We start from the raw sequence: 25,058 nt of genomic DNA on the forward strand, positions 1-25,058 counted from the left end.
CCTGGGGACCCCGCTGTCCCGAGCCGAAGGCACCCTCTCTGGGGCGGGGAAGCACGGTCGGCGGGCGCCGGCTCCGCTCGGGTCGTCCCTCTTGCTTTCCCCGCTCGACCCCAGGGCTGCGAGGTCCGGGACCCGCAGGAAAGTGAGCTCCGCAATCCTTCCAAAGTCCTCCTGCCGGAGGGTTGCTCCCGGGTTTGGGCGAGTGCGGGAGGCGACAGGGTCGCCCCACATCTGGACCCGCACCTGCACTTTCTGATCACGTCGCCTTCGGTTCTGTGGGGAAGGTACGAGGGACACGTGGGAGCCCCCTTCACGCCTCAGCCGGCGATGAGGTTAATTCTGCTTACAGCTCGCTCGCCCGCCCGCCCTCCAGACCCTGAGCGTCTCCGTGCAGGGGGAAGGCGGCCGGGGATCTGCTTACTTCGAGAGTGTTTGGCGTAACTAGTATCTAAAGTTCTCCAAACCAGTGGATGCTGGTGGTTTCCCAGCGGTGGTTTGGGGTCGGTTTAACCGCTGAGGAGATTTGGATGTTCCTGAGCCCTTGTGATTGTTTCTTTCCTGACCCTGGCGTCCAGCTCCTCCCCTTTCCACCCCGGCTTTGTGTTTCTGTTTGGTTAATGTTTGCGGACCACTAACTTGATCCTAGCACAGAGAAGCTCTTTTTATGTGCGTGCTCCGTTTACTGTGGGAGGCTTTTGTTTTGGGGAGTCGCTGGTTGAGAAACGTGGGAAAAGAACGGGCGAGAAAATGAGAGTCAAATAAAGCAACGTTTTCATCCATTGAATTGCGCAGCCAATTGTAACCGCACCCGGAAGTTTGTACTGAACACGTGTTGATGAGAGAAGGTTAAAAACTGGGTCCCCTTTGACCTTTGAAAGTTGATTATTAGCAGTTTATGTTTAGTTAAATGTTTCATATTCTCTAGTCAACCGGAATTAGAGACGGAATGAGACTTCTAGAGAGTCGGCCAGGAGAGTCCAGGACGCTGTCAAACCCCGAGTTGTCCTAGCGCAAACAGACTTAACACTTGCAGACATTTAAACCAGCTAACAGTGCGGACGGATTCCATTTTTTCCCAGTTATTTATGGCAGTCAGAACTGATTTTCGTAAGCTGTGGGGGAAAACCATCATCATTGCACGAAAGATAGTTGGTGTAGAATTTCAAGGATAAAAAATGTAGGATTTACTATGGATTCCTTGAGTGGGACATTAATTTTGCAAGCAAGAGAACATTTTATTTTCAAAATTTATTTCCAAAATTTACCTTATCAGAGAAGACATCTTTACTTTTTTCTCTGGCTTCTGCTTTTTATCTCCCAACTTTTTTTCACACAATTCTCTTCAGCATTTTAAGTAAATTTTACTTTAGTTGCTGGGTAAGCGTTAAAAAGGGAGGCTTAGTGGCTTACATTAGAGTTCATTCATTCATCCATTCATTAAATGCCATTATGTGTCAGGCAGTTGTAACATGCTGAAAGGGCTTTGCTGAAATTATTTAAAAACGGGCAGTATGGAGATTTTTTTTCATGCTTTTTAGAATGATTTGCCTCAGAGACGTTAGCTACAGATACGTTTTGGTATTTCTTAGCTTCAAAGTTGAGGTTTGATTTGAGACCTCAAAGTTGAGGTTTGATTTGATTTGAAGGACACGATCACTCAGATATACGGTCTGTTCTTACGCAGTAACCTGACTTTTCACGAGGCCTGCCTAAAGTTTATGTAAAGATACTTTCTGAGAGGAGCTGCTTTCACATTAAATAGCCAGTTAATAACCAAAATGACATAATCCTAAAGTTTTTGCAATATTCTTTATTTTTTAATGCTATGACAGATCCACTTTGACGTGGTTGAATTTACTAAGTATTAAGGACAAACGATAGTACTGAAATTTTCTGTAGTTGGGCAAAATAGGCCCTTTAAGAGGAGAAGCTATTTTATGAATGAGATCTAGTACAAAACCCATCAAATTAACTTGCTTATTTATTTTTTTTAGAGGCAGTATGTTATGTATCACAGCATTGATTTTTAAATCCTTTTACTGCTTCCTCCGGTAAGAAATAGGTTTTAATGTCGACTTAGTATATATATATGCATAGAACTGAAAAGCTCATTTTGTGATAATATTTACCCCCCACATACTGTGCACTAGTTTTCTGTTCTGTACTGAAATATTTAAAAATACTGGTTGTGATGCACTAAAGTGATTTGACAATCCAGTATTTTCTGACCAGCAGTTTGAAAAATACTGGTATAGGGTTGAGTACAGAATCTTGAAGGGATGTGGTATAGACTTCCTGGGCTTGTAATTGCACTCCATGCTGGCTTTGTTGTTACCTTGTTACACTTCCTCTCTAAGCCTCAGTTTCTCATCTGTGACAAGGGGATAATTAACCTATGGGCTATCTTCCGGATTAAAAGAAAAAAATCCGACCATATACTGAATCTCAAGACTAGCCACATGAATTTGATGTGGTGATCAAGAAAGTTGTTTCATTTCTTCCCTTGATTTTTTTCCTGTTTCTTTTGTAAAGCATTTTCGAAACTTTGTTTATAATCTGCACATTCCTTTGTGAATCCATTCTTCCTATAGATTTTGCAATGAGTGGGGGGAGGGGCATTTTTCTGAGCAGCTGCTCCCTTGAGAATTAGGTGTTTAAAAAATACAGATTATCACTTCACAAGTTATATAAATGTCTAATAACTGTGTTGTACACCTGAAACTGATACTGTCTGTCGACCATAATTGAAAAATAAAAAATACTTAAAAGTACAGTTTATGTCATTTTAGGTAAAGAAAACTCTCTTTAACAAACTTTATACCAATCTCTCTTATTCTTAAGGAATCAGCAATCGGTAGACACTTAATAAATCCTTGTTGATGGACTGTATCAGCTGAATTCTAAGTGGATCATTATCCTTCAGATTATTAAACTGTCAGTCATCACATCTGGGCTGCATAAAAGCAAGTTGAAGCTGAGTCAAAAATCAGACTTATTCAGCACTATTAAAGTAACTATTAAAAAAAACCTTTTATTAGTTCTGGAAAAGATACTTGCTTAGTGATATTTTCTGTACACATTTAAAAATGTCTACCAGTTTCCTGGAGACACACTGACCAATTAACTGGACAGACTGGATGTGTGACACTTTTAGGTAGAAAGGGAACTAGTGTTTTGTAGCACTAATCTGGAAGTTAATTATTGAATAGATTGCCAACAAATAGTTTGTATTGTGGGAAATAAAGTGTTTCATTGGCAACATGGAAGAAAACATTTTTTGGACATACTAAAGTTCATCAAAATGATAGCAGCCTAACATTTATTTCAAGTAGCGCAGCAATCCTATGAGGTAAGTGTTATTTTCCCATTTGAAGATAAGGAAACCGAGTCATGAAAGTTATTATTTGACCATATTCTACTCCTGGGTGGATGATGTAGCCAGTATTTGAACCCAGGTGTTCTGGTCTACGCCTCATCTTCTCGGCCGCTGTGGTGGGCTGCCGCCACTGCAGGTACATCCCTGGTATCTGTTCTGCACAGAGCAGTAAAGATCTGTTCAGATCTCAACAAGAGGAACCTTGTCCTCGTGGATAGGTTTCAGTGTTGGTAATCTCGATGGGAAGTGTATCCTTTCATTCTTCTGCTTGGCTATTGTTTCCCAGGATTCTCTTCCTGCCAAGGATGCCTCTTAGTTTCTCCCAACTACTGTGTCCTTGTTTTTTATTTATCATTGTTGCTTTCACAGTGTATTATTTTGAAATAGGCGATATTTTCAAATGTATTTATGACAAAAATGGAATCATTTTGTTGTCCATTGTTGGAGATAGACTCACTCTGTTGTTAGTAACTTAGTTTGGTTAGATTGAATGAATTTTGAGTAGGTCACTGATAGTGTCATCTGAGGTCTATGAAATCCTTTGTAGACACATTGTAACAGTTCTCTTCCACACAACAGTATTTACATTTATATTGTACTTAGTGGATTCAAAATGAAAATGTTGTTTTCCCTCTCAGGAATAAATCCTACTTATTTGTAAAGTAACGAAGAGAAGATTGGATAATATAAACGTTTAAGGGCTCTCTTAGCCTGAGCACTGAAATTCCTTGAGTCTGTAATAGTTTTAGAATAGGAATATAGTTAAATGTTAAGGGTTTTGTCTAATGGATTAGAGAATGGCACAGATGTTCCCTTTCTGTCCCTCTTCCCCTTCTCACTGCAGAAAAAGTGCAAGTAGTGAATTTGGGCCCAATCACCTAAGAGAAAAATATCTCTAGATTTTGTGTGTAAAATGTATGTAAAATTAAAATTTTTCATTAATAGATTGTAAAAGACAATGTCTTTTGCAGACATTGTAACTACTCATACCAGAGGTCTCAAATTCAGATTCCTACGAATGAATTTTGAGGTCACTGATAGTGTTATTTGTAACTGTTGCAATCATTTCTTGTATGAACACCAAGTTTCTCCCCTAAATTCCTTTCTTCCTTGATATTTTTGTGCTTTTAATGCTTATTGTTCAGAAAATATATTTCATAAAGTTCTCATGAATTCAGTAACACTTTTCAGTGGTGTTTGTTTATTTCATGAGTTAACGACATTGTTTTTTGAGTACGATTACACAAGCCTTGGTGCGCATCTGATGGATTAATGGGGCCCTGGGCCTCCAAGGGTTCTGCAGTCTGTAGTTGAGGAGTCGCTGGTTTAAAACACTGCACTTTTGTTTCAATGTAAAGAAATCATTATTTCTAATATTACTTTTAAAAGACATTTTGATAATCTCAGTTTCTATTTTAGGTCAAGGTTAGCCACAGTATGTAGGTCAAGACCCCCAATACCCACAGGTCGTTGGTCCTAAGGAAGTATTTTATGGATTGAAAACGTTTTTAAAACATTTTGTTACATAGCTCTTGTTACGTACTTGTATTAGGATGATTTGTAAAGTATGGGCAACTGTGTCTATATTGGAAAAATGGATCAAATCAACTTTATTTTAAATCCATGTTGGGATATTTCTACTCTTTGTCTCAGACATTCATTTCTTTTTTTTTTAATACATTTATTTAAATTAGTTTCACATATACAGTACATTAGTCAGACATTCATTTCTTTTATACTATTTTCATCTTGCTAATACTCCACCTCTCTTCCAATTTTTTAAATTAAGTATTGAAACTTAAAGATTACCAACATTGACTTCTTGATCTACTTGTTGGAAAGAGAATGCATGGGCTCTGAAGTTTGAATAATCTAGATCTGAATGGTTGAGCTTGGGCAGGTAACTTAAGCTTTCTGAGCCTCCGTTTCATCTCTAAAATTATACCTATCTGGTTTAGGGTCATTGCAGTCTCCAGCAGTAAATGAAGAGCCTAACACTGTGTCAGGCTTGTAAAAGATACTTAGTCTCTGGCAATTCCCTTCCTCCTTTCTGCTCAAAATGTTTTCTTTCTTAGACTGCTTTTCCTTTTTCAGAAAAATTTTGGGGAAATCTCCTTTGGGCTCTGTCCTTCCGCCCATCCTTTGAACGGCCAGTCTGCCCTTAGTTTCATTTCTGGATGTCTTTGGTTTTCTACCTTAAACTCATTCATGTTTCCATTAGAACCTCTTTCTAAATGATACATAAGCTTGTGTGATGTAGACCTACCTAGTGCAATTTCTCTGTTAAATATCTTGGCTTTCATCTAAAACAGTAGTTTTTATGTTTTGGAAGTCATGGTCATGGCATTCTTGGCCAACATCTTTCTTTTTGTAGGATTAATGAAACACTGACATTTAATTTTATTGCATAGTCTGAGAACAAATAGACTAGCTGAAAATATGTTATTTATATAACAGGAAATTAGTTTTCTGAGAAAAACAAGTTACATATTTCTCAGATGTTTGTATATGTAAATGGGTTATGTCAGATAAATTAATGAGAAAAGTTAAAATTGAGAAAGCTCTGTTAAGCTTTTGTTCCATTTTGGTGGTAGAATACTTTGATCTGGCTCCTGAGAGTACAGTTGGGAAACGCCAACCTAAAATGTATTTGCTTGCTCTTAAATAGGCATTTCCGCCCCTAAATTCCATGTAACTCATCTTTCAGATCTCCTGGGCTCAACTTTTATTTGTTTACTTTCTCTTGGCTTAACTCTTAATTATCTGTCAGCTCCTGCTTTTTTGTGTGTTTCATCTTCTCCCTTCATTTTGAGCTTTTATTTAAGCCCTGTCTATGGATTCTCCTTCCTAAATAGCTTGGAACCCGTCCCCTTCTCTCTCTTTCCACCCTGCTGGCTGGCGTGGCACAGCATCTCCCTCCTGGTCTGCCGCAGCAGCAGGGTGGGAAGAGAGAGAAGAGTCTGCTGTAGCCGCTTCCTAAGATGCCTCCTGCTTCTGGCCTAGAGGGTGCCAGCGTCTTTCACGCCTCCATGAGTTTGAATACACTGTCCAGAAGGTCCTCGTCCACCTGGCGATTTCTTTCTTGAGACTGAGCTTCACTGTCGTCTTTGTTACCTTCCTGCCTACGAAGTTCAGCATTTCCTTCTGTTCCCACAGCATGTTGTAGACATAGACTCTTGCTGTGATTTATATACTTCATTGTCATTTCTATCTTAATGTGAATTTTTGGGGACCTGCCTGTCATCTAGCAGCTTCTCCATAAATATTGAATGAATGGGTCTCGTAGACAATGTTGGTTTATATTTAGAAGAGAGTTGTCATTTTAAGTTTTTTATGTTAATATTTAATATTTCGTTCTAAAGATGGTGGAGCCAGGGCAAGATTTACTGCTTGCTGCTTTGAGCGAGAGTGGAATTAGTCCGAATGACCTCTTTGATATTGACGGTGGAGATGCGGGGCTTGCAACTCCAACACCTACCCCTTCAGTTCACCAGGTAAGAGTTTTCCAAAGCCTCTGTAGAAAGTACGTTTTTTCTTAACTTTAATTTTTATTTATAAAAGTAGGTGTTAATTAAGCCTTAACTTTAAATATGCATGTGGACATTATTATGTTGCGTGTTAGTCTTCATTCATGAGGCAGAAAACATTTGCAATGAAAATCAAGACATTTATTGTTTTGATATATATGTAAAAAACATAAGAGGTGATTGTTCAGGGTTTCGTGGGAGATGGTTGATGTCCTTAATAGTTGTCTTTGTAGTTTATAGGAACATTTTTGTGAGGTTTCACTAGACACATTCTCTGAGAGCAAAAATAAGATTCTGGTGTTAGTGTAGTTTTGCAAAGATGTTATGCTTGCAAAGATCGTTGTTACTTTATACCTGGTATCAGTGATTTTACATTCCGTTTGAATGTAAAGCTTGACTTTTTTTTATTATAATGAAATAAATACCTCTCTTGTTCTTGAAGCGGAATTCACTGCCGTCATGCTTTCTTTCTTTCTTGGTGTTGTTTTCTCTCCAGTCAGTGCCACTTAGTACACTAGAACTAGGTTTGGAGACTGAAGCAGCAGTTCCTGTAAAACAAGAGCCAGAGACGGTGCCCACTCCAGCACTATTAAATGTTAGGGTAAGAATTATTTAGATTCAACATTACTGCTAAAGTAGTTTAGGATTGTAGTAAGAAAATAACCTTTAATATGAAACAGTTTTATCTCACTAGTTCTGCTTTTCACTACTCACTTCCCAATATTCTACTCATCTCCTACTTTGTAAAACATTTGTTTCATTCTTATGGTAGTTATATTGGTCAAAAGAAAATTTGGATGAAACAATTTATTGCAGATGATAAAAAAAAAATTCATGAAGTGAAGATAAACTATACATTATCCTCCTACCCTTTTCATTTTTACTTATTTCAGCTTTCATCCATTGGTGTATATAATTTTTGTGTGATTATAATTGTACTTTAACTATGGAGTTCCTCTGACCTTACCTTAGACACAAAAGCGAGTATGAACTTAAGCCTAGTGGTATATAATTATTGGACACACTGGTTAAAATTTTAACTTGTCATAAATTATTATTTTTTAAAGTGATAAATAGTACCTAGAAGATTGCTGTTGTTGGGAGTTTTGGAGAAATAACAGCCTAAGGAGGAAAGGAAATAAAAATATATTTAAATTTCTAAAAGTATCTCGGTTACACTTTAGTCACTTGTAGACGTGGACATACTATCTTCAAATCTTGTTTTGCTTTTTGTCCGGCTCCTACCCTCTCCCGTGTAAAAAAATGCTATGTAGCTTTGTTTTAGGCTCAAAGGTAGCACCTGCATTATCACCAGTATTTGTAATTTACTTGGCTGGATCATTTGTGTGACATAGGAATTTGAAACTGTGCTTAGTGGTTTTATCTTGTCCTGAACGTTAGTATAGACTATATGATAGCAAACAAAGCACTGAGCAGGAGTCATAGAATGTTAGAACCAGCAAGTGGTCCCCTGAGAGCCTGGGCCTCCAGAGGTGGGGTGATCGCCCTGAGGTTCTCCACCTAGTTGGGGCAGTGCTGGGATTAGCAATTCTTCCTGTTCCTTGTACTATATGGGGTTACCGTGCACCACAGCTTGCTTAGGATAGGCCCGTTTTATGTTTGCTGTCCCTGACAGTTACATAAAATATCACACTACTATACCTTCTTTTCCTCAAAGTGGTGTGTTTGAACATGGTTGTTTATAGCTGATCATATTGAATTAAAAGTGAAGCGTCGATTGTTAGGTAAGAATAAAAGTCAGTTTTGGATTTTTAAGTGGCCTACCGTGTTTATGGACATGGGCCACATCGGAGAATAAAGCATTTTTCAGTGGTGTGATACGTATGGTTTTCTTTTCTAGCAGCAGCCTCCGTCTACTACAACATTTGTGCTGAATCAAATAAATCAGCTTCCACCCTTGGGATCTACAATAGTAATGACTAAAACACCACCGGTAACAACGAATAGGCAGACCATCACTTTAACAAAATTTATCCAGACGACTGCGAACACACGCCCTTCAGTCTCAGCACCAGCAGTACGAAATGCCATGACTTCTGCACCTTCAAAAGACCAGGTTCAGCTGAAGGACCTACTAAAAAATAATAGTCTGAACGAACTCATGAAACTGAAGCCACCTGCTAATATTGCTCAGCCAGTTGCAACAGCAGCTAGTAAGTCTTTCTGTTTTCAGTGGTGTCAACTGTCTGCTTTTGGTAAGATATATCAGTGTGTTTTTAAGGGTTTGCTTCGGTCTTAAAAGAATCGACCACGAAAGAGGTAGTAACTCCGTGATTCTACACTTACAGTGTGTACACAATTCAAGAGAAGCAAAAATTTAGCAGCTTTAGCTTTGAAACCATGTGTGAAATTAACCAAGTGGCCTCATTGACAACATGAGATCGCAGTTTTATATATTGTGAACATTTTTCTCAGTCCTTTAAATCAGCGCTTCTCAAACTTGATGTGTTTATGAATCACTTGGGAATCTTGTTTAGAAATAATCGGATTCGGTAGCTCGGAGGTAGGGTCCAGATTCTGCAGTTCTGGTAAGCTTTCTGGAGGCACCGTTGCTGGTGGTCTTTGGGGCCATGCTCCTGGTAACAGGATTTAAACTGATACTTTGATACTTTGACTTCTACAGCCTTGTGATTTTGCCTGTCATTGGCCTCATTCCTTGCTGGGTAGTCGTGTTTTTAGTATATTCTCGTTTAAAATAAATGTAGTCTCGTCATAAAATATTTCATTAGATTTGTTTTGAAGAATGAACACCCATAATGCTTTTATTATAACAACTTTATTGAGATAAAATTTACATACCATAAAATTTACCCTCTTAAAATGTACGATTCAGTGGATTTTCATATGTTCCCAGTGTTGTGCAACTGTCACCACTAGCTAATCCGTAATACCTAAGGATAGGTTTCAATTTAAAGTGAAAAAGGTCAACAATGGTTTGATTACACTTTTTTAAAGAATTCATTAATGCATAAAGAATGTAGATTTTATAGTTAGTTTTTCTTTCCTGGAGTGGCTTTTTTGTTCCTTATTTATTCAAGACATACTGAGCGCCTGCTGTGTGTCAAGTGCTGCTCCGGGATTTTGAGGCTGTGGTTGGGAAGAAAACTGTTGAAATCTCTCCCTTCATGGAGCTTTCACTCTAGTGGAGAGAAACAGTAAGTTATATAGTATGTCAGAGGGATAAGTGCTCCAGAGAGAAATGAAAAATGGGAGATGGGGTAGGAAGAGGTTATAATTTTAAGTGGTGTTCAGAGGAAGCTTTGTATTTAAGGTAATTTTTAAGGGTAAAATAGAATTCATTTGTCCTTTTTTCAAACTTTGGCTATGGCAAATTTTAGTAATATAGTTTAAGAAACTGGTCTATGGCCATGCCACCCTGAACAAGCCCGATCCTGTCTGATCTCGGAAGCTAAGCAGGGTCGGGCCTGGTTAGTACTTGGATGGGAGACCACCTAGGAAGACCAGGTGCTGTAGGCGTAAAAAAGAAGTGGGGGAGATTGTAAGCTGGCAAGGTCCTTGCAGTCTGTGAGGTCAACCAAGAGTTTCTTCGCCTAAAAAAAAAAAAAAAAGAACTGAAAAATGTAAACTCGAGGGATATTCTTTCCTTCTCTTCTCCATTGAACTTGGTAGTGTTTGAGTCCCTGTCGTGTCGTAATACCATGATGGGCACTGTGGAAGGTGCTGGCTCTGACTTCAGTTACATCCTCATCTGACCACTAGTTCATAGTTTTAGCATAGGAATTGGGTATCTTTTTTTTTTTTTTTAAGTTTCTTTGAGATTGTTGTGTTTTTGGATTAAGGGAATAGAATGGAGCTTCCTAGTGATTTATACTAGTACATAGCATCCCATCAGGGTCTTGGAATGAGGCATTGAGTATTGAATAGTTAATTCCCCCTTCCAAACAGCTGCTTTACGTTTCTGATTGTGGGAGATATATTTTAATATCCGATAGAGACCAATATATAATTTTGTAGCAGAATTGTCTGTTTAGAAGTTATAATGTGCTCACGTTTTAAAGTAGAGGGCCCGAGATATTCCAAAGGAGAGGGCAGGAAGTATTTTGTACAATGATGTGGAGCTAACTTTATCTTTAGTGACACATGAAATTAAAAATACCGGATAATCTAATCTTTATGTTTGGGTTTATTCTTGTGCCTTTAAGGCTATAGTTTTACTCTCACCATCATTGTCCAGGACTAACTCATCCTGGCAGCTAGGTGCCACTTGTAAAATCTTTTATTTTTTTAAATAACAAAACTTTATTATCTTACAGTTTTGTGAGTCAAAAGTCTAACACTGTTCTAATAGGCTAAAGTAAAGATTTTAAAGCAGGACAGGTCTAAGTCATCTTAACTGACTTGGGACTGATTTCCATTTTCTGCCATGCAGAGCAGAACTGTGGCCCAGACCTAGCTGGGGTGCAGGGCGGCATCTAGAATGGCCCCCGGGAGGCTTGGGAGTGATCAGCAGTTAGTAGAAGCTGCTTTTTGTTAAAATCTTTGGATTTGATGAGTAGAAAGACTGCTACTTTTATGTGAGTGGCTTTCTGAGTATTCCACTTCTCGAATCAGCATCCACTTTCATCACTTAAAGGAGCGGGCATGTGCCATTGCGAGGAAAGAGTTTAGAGAGCACGGCAGAAAACAGGAGGAACGTGGAGCTGACCGAGTAATATCTGGTCCAGTAACATCTCCCACGTCCAGTGTAGTAATTTTTAAAAGATAAAAGACTGCAAATCGAGGCCGTCCTTGTTTGGAACCCTGAGAAACTGTCATACTAGGCCAGGGCTGAAGAAGAAACAGAGTAAGTGAATGTTGGAGATAAGCAAACGTTTGTGTTGTAGGGCAAGGTTATCTTTTTACTGAGAGAGAAGAACATTAAAAGCGTGAAACTGCACGGAGCAGGCCATTGTGTGCCTGGTTTCCTACCTGTGTGGGTGGTGCCCCTCGGGAGCCCCCAGCCCTTTGGCTTCCTCTTTGGGTCCTTTCTGTTCTCTCACTCGAGCCCCAGTCCTGTTACTCGCTCTGTGACTTCTCCCCTGGCTCTCTTCTCTTTCTGTACTTCAATCCTAGTCATTTTGGAGTCCCAAGAGACAGGCCTGCCACATACTGCCCGTCTCGGTAGACTAGACAAGCTGTTATCAGTCCCCCCATGTGGTTTAGAACCACAGCGATCTCAAGAAGCCCAGGTACCAGGAGGCTCCGGGGTCCTTGAGGGTGGGGCTGGCCACAGCGCTCTGCACTGCCTGGCCAAGCAGTTCCACTTCGGTTCCTGTTTGGAGTGAGGGCTTCTCATGCTGTTTCTGAAGAGTGTGCAAGCCGCTGGTATAGGAGAGGAAAGGTTCACTGTTTGGGTCTTTATTCTGAGGGAGGGAGGAAAACAAAGTTCTCCGTTTTTTTTCCTTCCAGAAATAATTATGTTGCCTTGAAAGTTAGTAAGTCCCATCAGCTCAGGTGAGATGGAGTCTGTCTTTGCGAGAGCACCAAGTTTTAATATTTTTCTAATGAACCGAGTAAAGTATCTGAAAGTAAGGCTTGCTCTTGGGATTTGTATTGAACTATCGAATAGTTCTGGTTATGGTGTCTTTTTGACGAATTGTTTCAAATCTTCTGTGCACACGTTTCCTTTAAGGTTACTTGTTTTCTAAGGTTAATAATTTCTTCCATAATGGTACATAGCCGCCTTTGACTTTTCATCCTTAGGCTTAATTTAAGTTAATGATAAGCAGATTGGTGTTTTTCAGTTTGTGAAGTGGGTAAACTTTATTGAATTTTTTTAAATTGTAGAAAAAGTAGTAGAGATTTTGTTCTGAAGTGTAAATTGATTCTCCCTTTCAGCTGATGTAAGCAATGGTACAATAAAGAAAGAGTCTTCTAATAAAGAAGTAGCAAGAATATGGATAAACGACATGAAAATGAGGAGTTTTTCCCCCACCATGGTGAGTTTCAAAGTCTCATCTATGCTTTTGTGTAGTATGAAAGTACACTTGGCTAAAAGAGCTCTAATGTTACCCTCAGAAGACTTTGGGTGAAGATGGGCTACTCAGCTACATAAACTAATGAATAAGCATTAAATCTCACTGGAATAAATTAATATACACTAAACGTGATTATAACTTGCGTAGTTGATAGGATGGATGTAGTAATACATGCGGTATTGATATCCTTTTATTGTGACTCTCATCAGGAAAAAAAAAGTGGAGTTAAGTATTTGGTAACTATGTTCATTTTAGGGTTGAACCTAAATAAATAGCTCTTTATGAGCTGTCAGACCATATAACGGTCTAGGTATGAGTAATTGTAACTTTTCCTGCATTCTGGAAATACTGGGCTTTGAGTCGATTGATTCTATGCATTTTTTTAAGAACCACACTGCACGTAATACTGAGTGTGGGGTAGGTTTCTGCAAGTACCCCCGTTGCGTAAGCACACAGTTCGGCAGCCAGGCGTTGTCAGTAGTAAAGTGGGGCAAAAGGTACATTGCGGTGTGCAGAGCAAGGTTACAGGTTCGGAGGGCGCTCTGGCCTGTGAAGAGCGTTCCGTGGCGGAAGTGTGCAGAGCAAGGTTACAGGTTCGGAGGAAAATGGGCGCTCTGGCCTGTGAAGAGCGTTCCGTGGCGGAGGTGTAATGGAGCCTGAGTGTGGACTGTGGGGACACCTTGAGAGGGAGCTTAGAGCAGTAGTAGGCACAGAGGACCTGGTGGTTGTCTGCTTAGGTGACATAAGCCAAGGTACTTGGTTTGTAGGAAGAAATTGGAATGGTCGCTCTGGGCTCTGCGGAGGGTCCCGAGTTGCGTTTGAAGGACTTGGACACTGGGAGTGGAGGGGCCTGTCCGCGATTCAGGATGAGCCGGGGTCGGGAAGAGGGAGATTGGGAGGTGAGTTAAGTGATCCGAAAGGGCGTTAACTAGGGTTCGAACTTGATTGGAAGGGGTGAGGGGAAAGGAAACATAGAAAGTGAGATGACTGCGCGTGACAGGCCTTGGGGCTGGAATCCTTTGAGAGACAGCAGAGCAGCCCGTGTCTGAGGTCTTGGTGAGGACCAGGAGAACAAGTGCTGGCAGCGTCCCGTTGGCTCTGGTGGTGCGCCTGGAAAGTAGGAATATGCTTTTCTTCAAGAAATGTTTTATGCAGTTAGCGCTCAGGTTCATGGTCCGTCCCACGTTTGCCCGTAATGTGCCAGAGGCTCTTTGTCGTGCCAGCAGGCGAGAAACGTCTAAGAGAGTGATAACACATTATTAGCCCCTGCACCAAAACCATTTGATCCGTGTGCTTTGTTTGGTCTGCACAATATTTTGAAAAATTTTGAATCTGGATTTCTAGGTTTTCTTAAAAAATAGGAATACCTGACAACTGTGGGCCCGCATTCTCCATCTAGTAAAATGTGCCTGGAGTTGCGTAGAGACGATCCACTCTGTGTGCTGGCCAGGCCTGCCCCCGGCTCCGGTGTCCCTCTCCCCCATGTATCTCAACCCTACTCTTGGTGGCAGTTGCCATTTTACATCCAGCTGGCTTACAAGTACTACCTGTGTGGTGCCTAGGTTTCGTGAGCCCCTGGCATTACCAATTTACCCTCCAGTTATACCCTTGGTGTGTGCGTGGTTTCGTTTTGGTGGGGGAAGATGAGGAGGAGGCAGGACATTCAGCATGGTGTACATTCCTGTCTACAGGTGAGAGAAAGGTGTGAAGGTGCAGATGGGAGGACTCAGAATTGAAGTAATTTGCCCAAGGCCATACAAATAAACAACAGAATTGGGATTTATGTGTTTCTTTGGCCATTTTGTCTCCAATTTTTGAAATAGGGTTTCACTTTGGCATGCTTTCTGAGGACATTTCGGGGATTTTTCAGATTTTTTTCTGAGGACTCCATGGCTTGGTGTTGATAGGGTGTTTATCTCCCACCTCCCTTTTCCTTCTCACATTTACCGAGCATCTGAGCGCCATCATGGTCCATTCTAGACTGAAAAAAAAAAAACAAAACGAAGGCAAGCCTGCCCTGACCTTTCGGTGCCGTGTCATCCTTGGCTTTACCTGTAGGTTCCGACTGGGTTTTGTTTCTCGTCCTCGCTTCTCAGTGTGCTGGGTTGCACAGCTGCTTCTCACAGTCTTCCTTGAAGAAGCACACGTTAACAGAGCTTTCCAGATGGTTTTACTGGTGTGAGAAGAGGCTCGTTCAGGGTCTTCCTCTTTCTCTCTCCCTCCTTACCTCGCCCCTTTAAGATTCCGTGGAGAAACACAAGGACACATGTGACTGTGGTGACCATTTGCTCAGTTTGCCTGGGACGGTCTGGGTTTATTTGTGTTTTCCTGGCGAAGTTACTAACAGCTCCCCATTGCACTGTCAGATAGATGGACCAAGGTTTGGAGAGTAAATGATATGGCATCCTCTGTATATAGTTGCGAGTGTGGAGACACAGATGTTTGAAGTAAATTCCCTGTTCTTCAGAAGAACCTTTAAACTCCAGAGTTTCTGCCCATGAGGCTGTAGGATGTGCTGCTGGGACTCATCTCTGTTTCTCCCCAAGCCCCTTCCTCTTCTTACTTCTGGAACTAGGACTGAGGTTAGAGAGAGTCTGGGTGTCGGGGTGGGTGGTAGGCAGTACGAAGGAGAGAATAGTTGGAGATGGTGGCTGGAAGGTGGTGGAGCTGTGCGGTGGCCCTTTTGCGTGTGAGGGGTGAGCGTGGGGCATGGCTTGTCTGCGCTCCTCATCGGACAAGCGGGGAAGCTGCGGAGTGTGATTCTGGGGCCGTAGAAGTGGTATGTCGTGTTTCCAAGATCAAAGAGTGTGGGTGTTCCTGCAGAAGAGTCGTGTGTGTTGGGTGGTCCTCCAGTCTCTGGGATTAGAATTGCTAATGTGCTCTCTGTGTTCCAGAAGGTTCCTGTTGTAAAGGAGGAAGATGAACCAGAGGAAGAAGATGAAGAAGAGATGGGCCATGCGGAAACCTATGCAGAGTATATGCCAATAAAATGTATGTCTTTGGGGTTTTTGTCAGAATAATGAAAGACTTGTAGGTTCCTCTTGAATTTAAATAACTTTCTCGTACGCATCATTATCTACTAGGACCTATCAATGTTGGATGCCTCAGGATTCGACAAGTTTGGGCTTCGTAATATTTTAAACTAAAACATGTTTTTAAATACCTACTTGAAAATTTTACTGCGGCTTTTATTTTTTTCCTACACAAATTTAGAACTTTGTTTTAGGTTGAAGTCTTAAAACCAAGAATAAAAGCTTGAGTTTTACTTTGTTTCACGTTACTTTTGCTTATATTAGCAACGATTTTAAAATCATACAGAATTGCAGAGATGTAAATATGTAATCTTAGATTTATATAGTTTATACAGCTTAGCTAAAATCATAAAAATGTGGGAATCTTAAGACATGCTGTTTGAATTCACTGGTTTACATTAACACCATTTCTGCCTTTTTTCCCATAATGACTATGGAAATTAATAATTTGTACCTTTTGTATAAAAATTTTTACTTTTTCATTACATAGGGGTAATGAGATTTAAAAATATATGTGTAGAAATTTTCTTTTATATATTTTAGGTTTTTGTAAAAAGCCACTCATAATACCACTTAATGTAAAAATTTCTGTTTACCAACCATGTATGGACTCTAAGGTCTCATACTTTTCTGGTCACTTAAAATGAACTTTAGATTGCGGTATCTGAAATATTATTATGTCCCTTCCTCCAATAATAGTCTTCACAAAAAAAAAAATTGAAAGCTTACCGATGGCCCTTTAAACCAGAGGTAAGCGGAGTAAATCTGGATCACTGCCTGTCTTTATAAATAAAGTTTTTATTGGAACCCAGCCATGCCATTGTTTTATTGGCTATGGCTGGAATATATTCCTGTCTCGACCCCCCCGACTATAGTCTTCACAAAAAAAAAAATTGAAAGCTTACCGATGGCCCTTTAAACCAGAGGTAAGCGGAGTAAATCTGGATCACTGCCTGTCTTTATAAATAAAGTTTTTATTGGAACCCAGCCATGCCATTGTTTTATTGGCTATGGCTACTTTTTTACCCTGCTACAACAGCAGTGTTCACTAGTTATAAAAGAGACCAGATGCCCCACAAAGCTGATATTTACTGTCAGGCCATTTATAGAAAAAGTTTGCCGACCGCTATTTTAAATTATATTCACATTATACATTTTGGGAAATTGGTTACTGTTTAATTTTATAGCCAAGATTTCTTTTGCAGTATCTTTCAAGATAAAATTATATTGCAAACTTTTTTCACTGAAGTGAATGATTCATTCAGATAAACTGAATCTAGGATTATGTTCAGTTACTACTGGAGAATCTGGTGGTATGCACTAAGTGGGTATTTTTCTGAATCTTTTTATCAGCAAGTCTCTAAAGCATAAGTAGTTGATTAAATAGGTCATTTTAGTCAGATCTAAACAGTACATTACTAGAAAAGTTGATGACCTTTTCTAGAATCCTGGAGTATCTTTTTATATTTTCTCTGTCATGGGAATAATGTTGCAATATAAAAAAACTGGAAGTATTACCTAGAATAATTAAAACGAAATATTTTTAAATTTTCGTTTAGTGAAAATCGGCCTTCGTCACCCAGATGCTGTAGTGGAAACTAGTTCCTTGTCCAGTGTTACTCCTCCTGATGTTTGGTACAAAACGTCCATTTCCGAAGAGACCATCGATAACGGCTGGTTATCAGCGTTACAGCTTGAGGCGATTACGTACGCCGCCCAGGTGAGCAGTGGTATTTTCTAACTGCATACTTTATCTTTCAGTCTTACTCCATATAATTGTTTTAGTCAGTAGGGAAGCTTTCTTGAATGAAAGACTTGCGATTGTGCTTTTTATAGAAGTTTTATGTGTTAGAAAATTCAACAGTGGTAGCACGGATGTGGGGAGTACATTGCTAGTGGAAATGACAAAATGTCATAACCTTTTGGAATCATTGGGAGTATGTATTAAAACTACAAATACATGCATCCTTTGGCCTAAATTTTGTCACTGGGGGTCTGTCCCATAGAACTATTAGGTGAGAACGAACGAACGCACACACACAAAGCTATTTGTTGCAGCTTTTACACCCAGTGGCTGAAAGCTAGAGCAGCTTCGAAAGCCCACACCCTTGGAGTGACCGAATAAACTGTGGCTTTAACTATGCAGGTGCTGTACCCGCTCTCAGAATGTGAGTTAGAGTTAGGCCAGTTGTTTTCAAAGGATTTTTGTCATTCTCTGTCTTTGGAAAATAAGTAATAGCCAAACAGCCGACCATCCCTCATGTTCATGTGTGAGGTGAAAGTTTGTATTCAGTCGTGCCAGTGTCGAAAGGGCTGTGGAAGAATGCTCGTCAGCTTACTAATTTTAGTCACTCGGAACAGATGAGAATGTATGTTAAATACAAAGCAAGTATCCGTACTAAGCCAAATTGAGTAGCACGTGTATAAACATAAGTCATGTTATCACAGACCTGAAACAACAGGAAAGACCGATCACCTAACTAGCGAAAGGAGTAGATTAATTGCCACCTTTTTTCCCCCCAGCAACATGAAACCTTCCTACCCAATGGAGACCGCGCTGGCTTCTTAATAGGCGACGGTGCTGGTGTAGGAAAAGGAAGGACAATAGCAGGAGTCATCTACGAAAATTATTTGCTGAGCAGAAAAAGAGCGCTGTGGTGAGTGTTGGGGACCCGCCGCGGAGGCCTTCGCACCGCAGTCACTCAGCGTGCGGCCTGGGCTTTAGGGAGGGGGCGCTGTGTTTGCGAAGTCTCAAGGCCTAGTTTTATTTATTCTTGAATACTGCCGGAGTGATGGAATTTGCGTTTAACTTGTGTTTTTCCCTTTTCTTCCTTTTGTTGTGTGTGGCAGGTTTAGTGTTTCAAATGATTTAAAATACGATGCTGAAAGAGATTTGAGGGATATTGGAGCAAAAAACATTTTGGTCCATTCATTAAATAAGGTATGAAAGTTTCTTGTTCAGTTGGTTATTCAATAAATATTTACTCATCTGTGAGGTGAGAATAATAAGTTTCTACTTCTTATGACTGTTAAATGAGTTATGTCACAGAAAGTCTGGTGAGTGCTAGCCACTGTTGCTTTGCGGGTTACTGTGTGTCAGATACTGTGACAGGTAGGGTTATGTAGAGACAAACAAAAAATAGGTGTTGTCTCTGTTGTCATGGAGTTTATTCTCAGTCTTCAGTGTTGTTTTTGTCTTTGTTTCTGAGGTAACTTTATATGGGTGAAACTCACAAAACCATAAGGGAGCAGTGTCATAAAGCTGGAGACAGGCGGTGTCCCCATTGTCGCATGTTGAGTTGTGGTTCAGAGACATCCAGTGGACTCGTATACCTGAACTGTGTCTGCGTTAAGACACAGCTGTCAAGTGGAAGAAAATGTGCCTCGGTGTCTAAAGCACAGTTTAATGCGATTAGAATCTTAATGCTCATTTTTAGCAAATCTTGGTTGTCCTCCAACTGTGCACCAGTGGTTGGAGTTACATGGGTGGAATAGACAGGCCTGGTTCCTGCTAAAGCCTCCCTCCCTCTAGCCCTTTGAAACGAAGTAGGTGGCAGTCTTTTCCACGTGACTCCTGAGCTGGGTCAGTGTTGCCTGGCACACCAGGGCCGTTTGGGTGGGCGAGTCAAGTACTATGACTCGAGTGACTACTAACTGTTCAGAAAAACATGTAACTGGCATGGTGAATATTTTTGAATTCCGAATCAATGTAATTGAAGAAGGGCACATAAATTATTCATCGTAATTTTTATATTTCCCTCAAAGCAATTGCAGTGCTTTGCATATAGTAAGCATACAATGAACATTTGTAGAATGGATATTGTGATTTTTGTAGGGGAGTTTGATTTGTAATCTTTTTTTGATGATGGACTTTTTCGAGACTTTGAAAACTGGATCCTTGAACCATAAAGTTGTATGTGTACACGTGCGTGGCTGCGTCACGTGTGTATCTTGTGCACACCTGTACAGGACATTTTGTGTGTGACCTTAGGAGGTCCTTGACTTCCCTAAAGCCCATCAGAGACTACTGGTTTCCTGCTGTAGAAGTCTGGGTGGGATAAGTGTTTCAGACAGAAAAGTACGTTTACTAAATTTTTCTCTTTTCTTTTTTAGTTTAAGTATGGAAAAATTTCTTCCAAACACAATGGGAGCGTGAAAAAGGGTGTTATTTTTGCTACCTATTCTTCCCTCATTGGCGAAAGTCAGTCTGGCGGGAAATACAAAACTAGGTTAAAGCAGCTTCTGCATTGGTGCGGCGATGACTTCGATGGAGTGGTATCCTTTGCAGCAGACATGTTTATATTTTTTATGATGCAGTAGTTAACGTAAAGATAAATATCTGGAAAACAGGCATCTTGAGATTAAATAAATTGCTGGGACGACAGCTCTAACGATTACGTTGAGTCCATGGGGATCAGAAAGTTGATTCCATTTGTTGCTGTCACGTAGGAGGGCGGCGTTTTAAGGTCCTGGTGTAGGAGCATGTTACTCGGTATGGGAAACGCCGAATACTGTGCTTCCCTCCTGGGGCTTCACATTGCACATTTACCTAGTGAAGTGTCTGAGAAGACTGAGGGGGGAAAACTGTCGACCTAGTGATTTCTAGACCTGTTCGCTCGCACATACCTTTACGATCCTGCACGGGGAGCACCAGTATTCGAAATGCTGATCAAGCTGGTTACCAGTCGTGCTGCTGCTAACAAAATTCACCCAAATTATCTGTGTGGTGGACATTTCTTGCCGTGGTGGATCCTTTTCTCCATCGTAATTAAGAATTAAATATCTGGTTAAGATAAGTACCAAATTCAGTGAGTGCCTCTGAGACTTGAGAGTGTGGGGCTGAAATCAAGGAGAGGCACAGGGAGGGCTTCATTTATGTTTGTAATCTTAATGAAAAAGAACATGATCTGAAGCAAAATGGCAAAGTGTTAAGGTTTGACAAAGCAGGATGATAGGTGTGTGGGTGTTAGCAAAAAAAGTTAACGCCTAGGATTTTATTATCAGCAGCGTCTTTTCCCCTAATCTTGAATTTTACCCAAGGGCCACCACCCCAGAAATCTTGGATGTCTGTCACAGCCTCGGAGAAACAAAAGTTTAACTTCATGAAAGATTGGAGACACGTGCTGCCAATGAGATGTGTTCCTTAATTCATTCCTTACAGATAGTGTTTGATGAATGTCATAAAGCAAAAAACTTATGTCCTGTTGGTTCCTCGAAGCCGACCAAGACAGGCTTAGCAGTTTTAGAGCTTCAGAACAAATTGCCAAAAGCCAGAGTTGTCTATGCTAGTGCCACTGGTGAGTAGTTAGTTATTTAGAAACAGATGTGTAGGTTATTTTTTCAGTTATAGCATGACTTATTTTGGGTTTTCCAGGTGCTTCTGAACCACGAAACATGGCCTATATGAACCGTCTTGGAATATGGGGTGAGGGAACACCGTTTCGAGAATTCAGTGATTTTATTCAAGCAGTAGAACGGAGGTAATGCAGCTTACAGTATGCTCTGTTTGTTCTCGGTAGCAATCTAAGAGATGTATTATTGCTAAAACTTCTTTCACGCATGTTAACGCCCTACTATATTTAATGATAGTTACTGTGTGTTTTAATTTTATTCAGAGGTGTTGGTGCCATGGAAATAGTTGCTATGGATATGAAGCTTAGAGGAATGTACATTGCTCGACAGCTGAGCTTTACTGGAGTGACCTTCAAAATTGAGGAAGTTCTTCTTTCTCAGAGCTATGTAAAAATGTATAACAAAGCAGTCAAGCTGGTGAGGATTTTTTTCTTAATTCATAGTATTTTTAAGGCACCTGATAACGTTTGGTAGTCACTTTTGTTCAGTGTGGTGCGGGTCAGCCCACAAGAATATTTTTCAGCTATAAAACAACAGATAAATCATCAGATCCTTATTTTTCTAAAAGTTCAAGCTTTCTCTTTGCTAATTTATAAAAAACAGCTATTTATTTCAGTTGCACGGTTTTAAAAATCACAACGTAACTGTTTCCTAAAATGACCGCATCAGTTAATAAGAATTTTCGGACAACCGTAGGTGAGCGTCCTAAAGAACATGTTTAGAGAGTCCCAAGTTCACTGCATGTGCTTTATTAAGTTAATGTTAAATATTAAGTCTTGAGCTTAACATTATTTTGATTAAATTAGTCATTTAAAAATAGTTTACACTCAAAGATGAAATACCTAAACTGTCGATCGTGCATCTTCAGTGGGTCATTGCCAGAGAGCGATTTCAGCAAGCCGCGGATCTGATCGACGCCGAGCAAAGAATGAAGAAGTCCATGTGGGGTCAGTTCTGGTCTGCTCACCAGAGATTTTTCAAGTACTTGTGCATAGCATCCAAAGTTAAAAGGGTCGTGCAGCTGGCTCGAGAAGAAATCAAGAATGGAAAGGTAAGTTGGACAGCACATTAAATGACTGATCCTTTGGTTATATTTTTTTTTAAGTCTTTTGGGTGTTGAGGTTTTCTACTTGTAAAGTCTGCTCTTTCTAAATGATAGTCGTAAAAGAATGAATGTAGTTAAGACTTTAAAAAAATATATTTTTTAAAGTAATATAAGTAATGCATGGTTATAAAGAATTTAGATAGCTCAAAAATGTATTAAAAATAATAAACACGACTGTGATTTGGCCATCCGTAGGTATAACGACTGATAACGTGGATGTGTATTGCCTTAAGGTTTTTTTCTTTTTGCTGTTACGTATCTACTTAAAGCGCAAAGAACTCGAGCAGGGGCTTCAGTTGTGTCCACTGCTATAATCCTGTTTCCTAGCTAAGTTTTTTGTACATAGCGTGTCTCAAATGTATGTAGGATTAAAAAATGAGCACACATGTACAGTAAAGGGTCATTCTTTTTTGAAAATTTTTTTTATTAAATATTTAAAATATGTCTTAAATCACATGTGTAGTTCCGTTTATAATTAATATGTTTTCTTTTTTCTTCAGTGTGTGGTAATTGGTCTGCAGTCTACAGGAGAAGCTAGAACATTAGAAGCCTTGGAAGAGGGCGGGGGAGAATTGAATGATTTTGTCTCAACTGCCAAGTAATGTTTTTGGTTTTGTGTTTTTAATTGGATTAATTTAAATGTTAGAACTCCATAGAGGCAAAATTTTTGATTGATCTGTGTCATCTTTTAAAGTTTTTCTGATCTTAGCTTTTGCCATTCTGTGTGTGTCTGTGGGAAACAATAACCGAAATGCTGAAATGTTAAGCATTTTGACAATATTATGCCCACTATTTGGACTACAGAAGGAGCTTGATTTTTGTTTGTCTTGTACATCTTAGAAATCTGTGACAGCTGGGTTTAGTTTCAGTTTTCGTTTCGCCTTTGTGTATTTTGAAATTACAATTTCAGTAAGTATATAAGCAGTAAGTATAGTTTGCCCCAGTTTTGTAAGCTCTAATGCAAGTAGTCATGAAATATTTTTTAAAAGTTTTAAAAAATATTTTAGGCATTGTTTTTTATTTTTATTTTTTGCTTAACCTGCCAATTCTAACTGGTAGTATAATTAACAAAATAACCTTTGCCACCATCCTGTCTCTTGGGCATAGAGACAGGATGGTGGCAAAGGTTATTTTGCTCCTTTTAAGATGGATATAAATAAAAAGCAAAACATGCTCCTGCTAATCTGTACTCTTCTGTACTTGTGTATATGGTACTGCCCTGTCTGAAATGGTACCACTAGTCACATGTGGCTACTGATCAGGTGAAAGGGCCAGTCCAAATTAAGATGGGCTGTAAGTATAAAATACACACCAGGTTTCAAAGACTTAGGAAAAATAACATAAAACAGCTCATCGATTGATTACATGTTGAAGTGATATAGTGAGTTAAATAAAATATTAAAATTAGAAAGTATAAAAACTGCATTTTTTTGTGGAGGGGGAGTTTAGCTTGCATTATATTGCACTTAGGTAGCCTTGGCCTAGAATATTAAAACTCATTTGAGCTTGATTATAAATGTTTCATAAGATTAAACAAAGTATATTCATTTTTAAGAAGTATCTTCAGTAAGACTATATGTAATATTTTATAAATTGAACCACTCATTGTCACTCTCTTTCTCTTGCAGAGGGGTGTTGCAGTCACTTATTGAAAAACACTTCCCTGCTCCAGACAGGAAAAAACTCTATAGTTTGCTGGGAATCGATTTGACAGCTCCAAGTAACAACAGTTCACCAAGAGATAGTCCTTGTAAAGAAAATAAAATAAAGAAGCGGAAAGGTGGGTATTTTTTTTTTAATGATATTCAAACAAGTATAAATTTGAGCATGTGGAAGCAGATATATTTTGGGATTTAACTGCGTTCCTCGAATTGGCAAGTGGGAGCATATTTTCACTGTTGCTCATGTAGTTTTGAATGTACAAGAAACCCCTTGTTTTAAATTAGAGCTTGAACAGTTTGGCTGGTGCTGGGCACTGGTACGCACTGGCCATACGAGGAACCCATGCGAAAGCAGGTCTTACTTAGTGTTTTAGTTTTATAGACAGAAAACTAAGGCACAGAAAGGTTAAGAGGTTAAGGAATTTTCTCAGATTCACACAGCTAGTGGGTGGGTGTGTTAGCCATTTCATGGTGCTGTGCTTGCTAAGCTGCTAGACTCTCAGAGGTTACCTTCTCAGGCTCTGTCTACACGGTGATGATAACTTCCTATATCGTGAAGACCTGGTGCTGTGTGTTGTAAATGCAGTGCCTGACATTTTAACCCTCTTTCATTTATTCTAAGAAATACATTTTTTTATATTTTTAACGTGCCTGAAAATAGGTTGGTTATTTTAGTGTGTTTGGCAATATTTTTTATTTTAGTGACACATTAGTAATGGTGTGTCTTAGAATCAGTGCCGTCTTAAATATGTGAACTTTTTAATGTTCTTAGTTTTGATTGGTTTGTTCCGGGTATCTTTTTTGAATATATTCACTAAGAATCCAGGTCAGCACCTTGTTTGGCTTTTAAAAATGAAGTATTAGAGATCGTTTATCTTACAGTACAATTGACCTTTGAACAACACGGGGCTTAGGCGTACTGGCCCCTCACACGGTTGAAAATCTGTACAACTTTTGACTCCCCCCAAACTACTGATAGCCTACTCTTGACCTTCCAGAAGCCTTA

At 39.7% G+C, this 25,058-nt stretch overlaps 1 protein-coding gene, 1 long non-coding RNA gene and 1 other non-coding gene across 9 annotated transcripts in view; all 3 read left to right on the forward strand.

Annotated features, from left to right (window-relative positions):
- Positions 1-25,058, forward strand: part of SBNO1 (strawberry notch homolog 1) — a 43,071-nt gene that overhangs the window by 313 nt on the left and 17,700 nt on the right. For 2 of the 7 annotated variants that reach the window (XM_015587952.1, XM_006909982.2), the window contains exons 2-16: positions 6,739-6,870; positions 7,400-7,504; positions 8,765-9,077; positions 12,763-12,863; positions 15,797-15,893; positions 17,494-17,654; positions 18,458-18,591; positions 18,785-18,875; positions 20,048-20,209; positions 21,096-21,231; positions 21,309-21,414; positions 21,550-21,703; positions 22,155-22,337; positions 22,892-22,989; positions 24,020-24,171. In XM_015587952.1, coding sequence (XP_015443438.1) covers positions 6,739-6,870; positions 7,400-7,504; positions 8,765-9,077; positions 12,763-12,863; positions 15,797-15,893; positions 17,494-17,654; positions 18,458-18,591; positions 18,785-18,875; positions 20,048-20,209; positions 21,096-21,231; positions 21,309-21,414; positions 21,550-21,703; positions 22,155-22,337; positions 22,892-22,989; positions 24,020-24,171 — 2,125 coding nt within the window. The remainder of the gene's footprint in view (positions 1-6,738; positions 6,871-7,399; positions 7,505-8,764; positions 9,078-12,762; positions 12,864-15,796; positions 15,894-17,493; positions 17,655-18,457; positions 18,592-18,784; positions 18,876-20,047; positions 20,210-21,095; positions 21,232-21,308; positions 21,415-21,549; positions 21,704-22,154; positions 22,338-22,891; positions 22,990-24,019; positions 24,172-25,058) is intronic. The other 5 variants (XM_015587953.1, XM_006909983.2, XM_015587954.1 and 2 more) reach the window with 4 other exon arrangements.
- Positions 10,283-10,401, forward strand: LOC112478371. Its single transcript, XR_003045817.1, has one exon. It is a non-coding gene; the product is annotated as a 5S ribosomal RNA (ribosomal RNA).
- Positions 12,875-14,926, forward strand: LOC112478362. Its single transcript, XR_003045799.1, has 2 exons — positions 12,875-13,423; positions 13,489-14,926. It is a non-coding gene; the product is annotated as an uncharacterized LOC112478362 (long non-coding RNA).

Source organism: Pteropus alecto, unplaced genomic scaffold (assembly GCF_000325575.1).
Source record: "Pteropus alecto unplaced genomic scaffold, ASM32557v1 scaffold213, whole genome shotgun sequence".
Taxonomy (NCBI): Eukaryota; Metazoa; Chordata; class Mammalia; order Chiroptera; family Pteropodidae; genus Pteropus; species Pteropus alecto.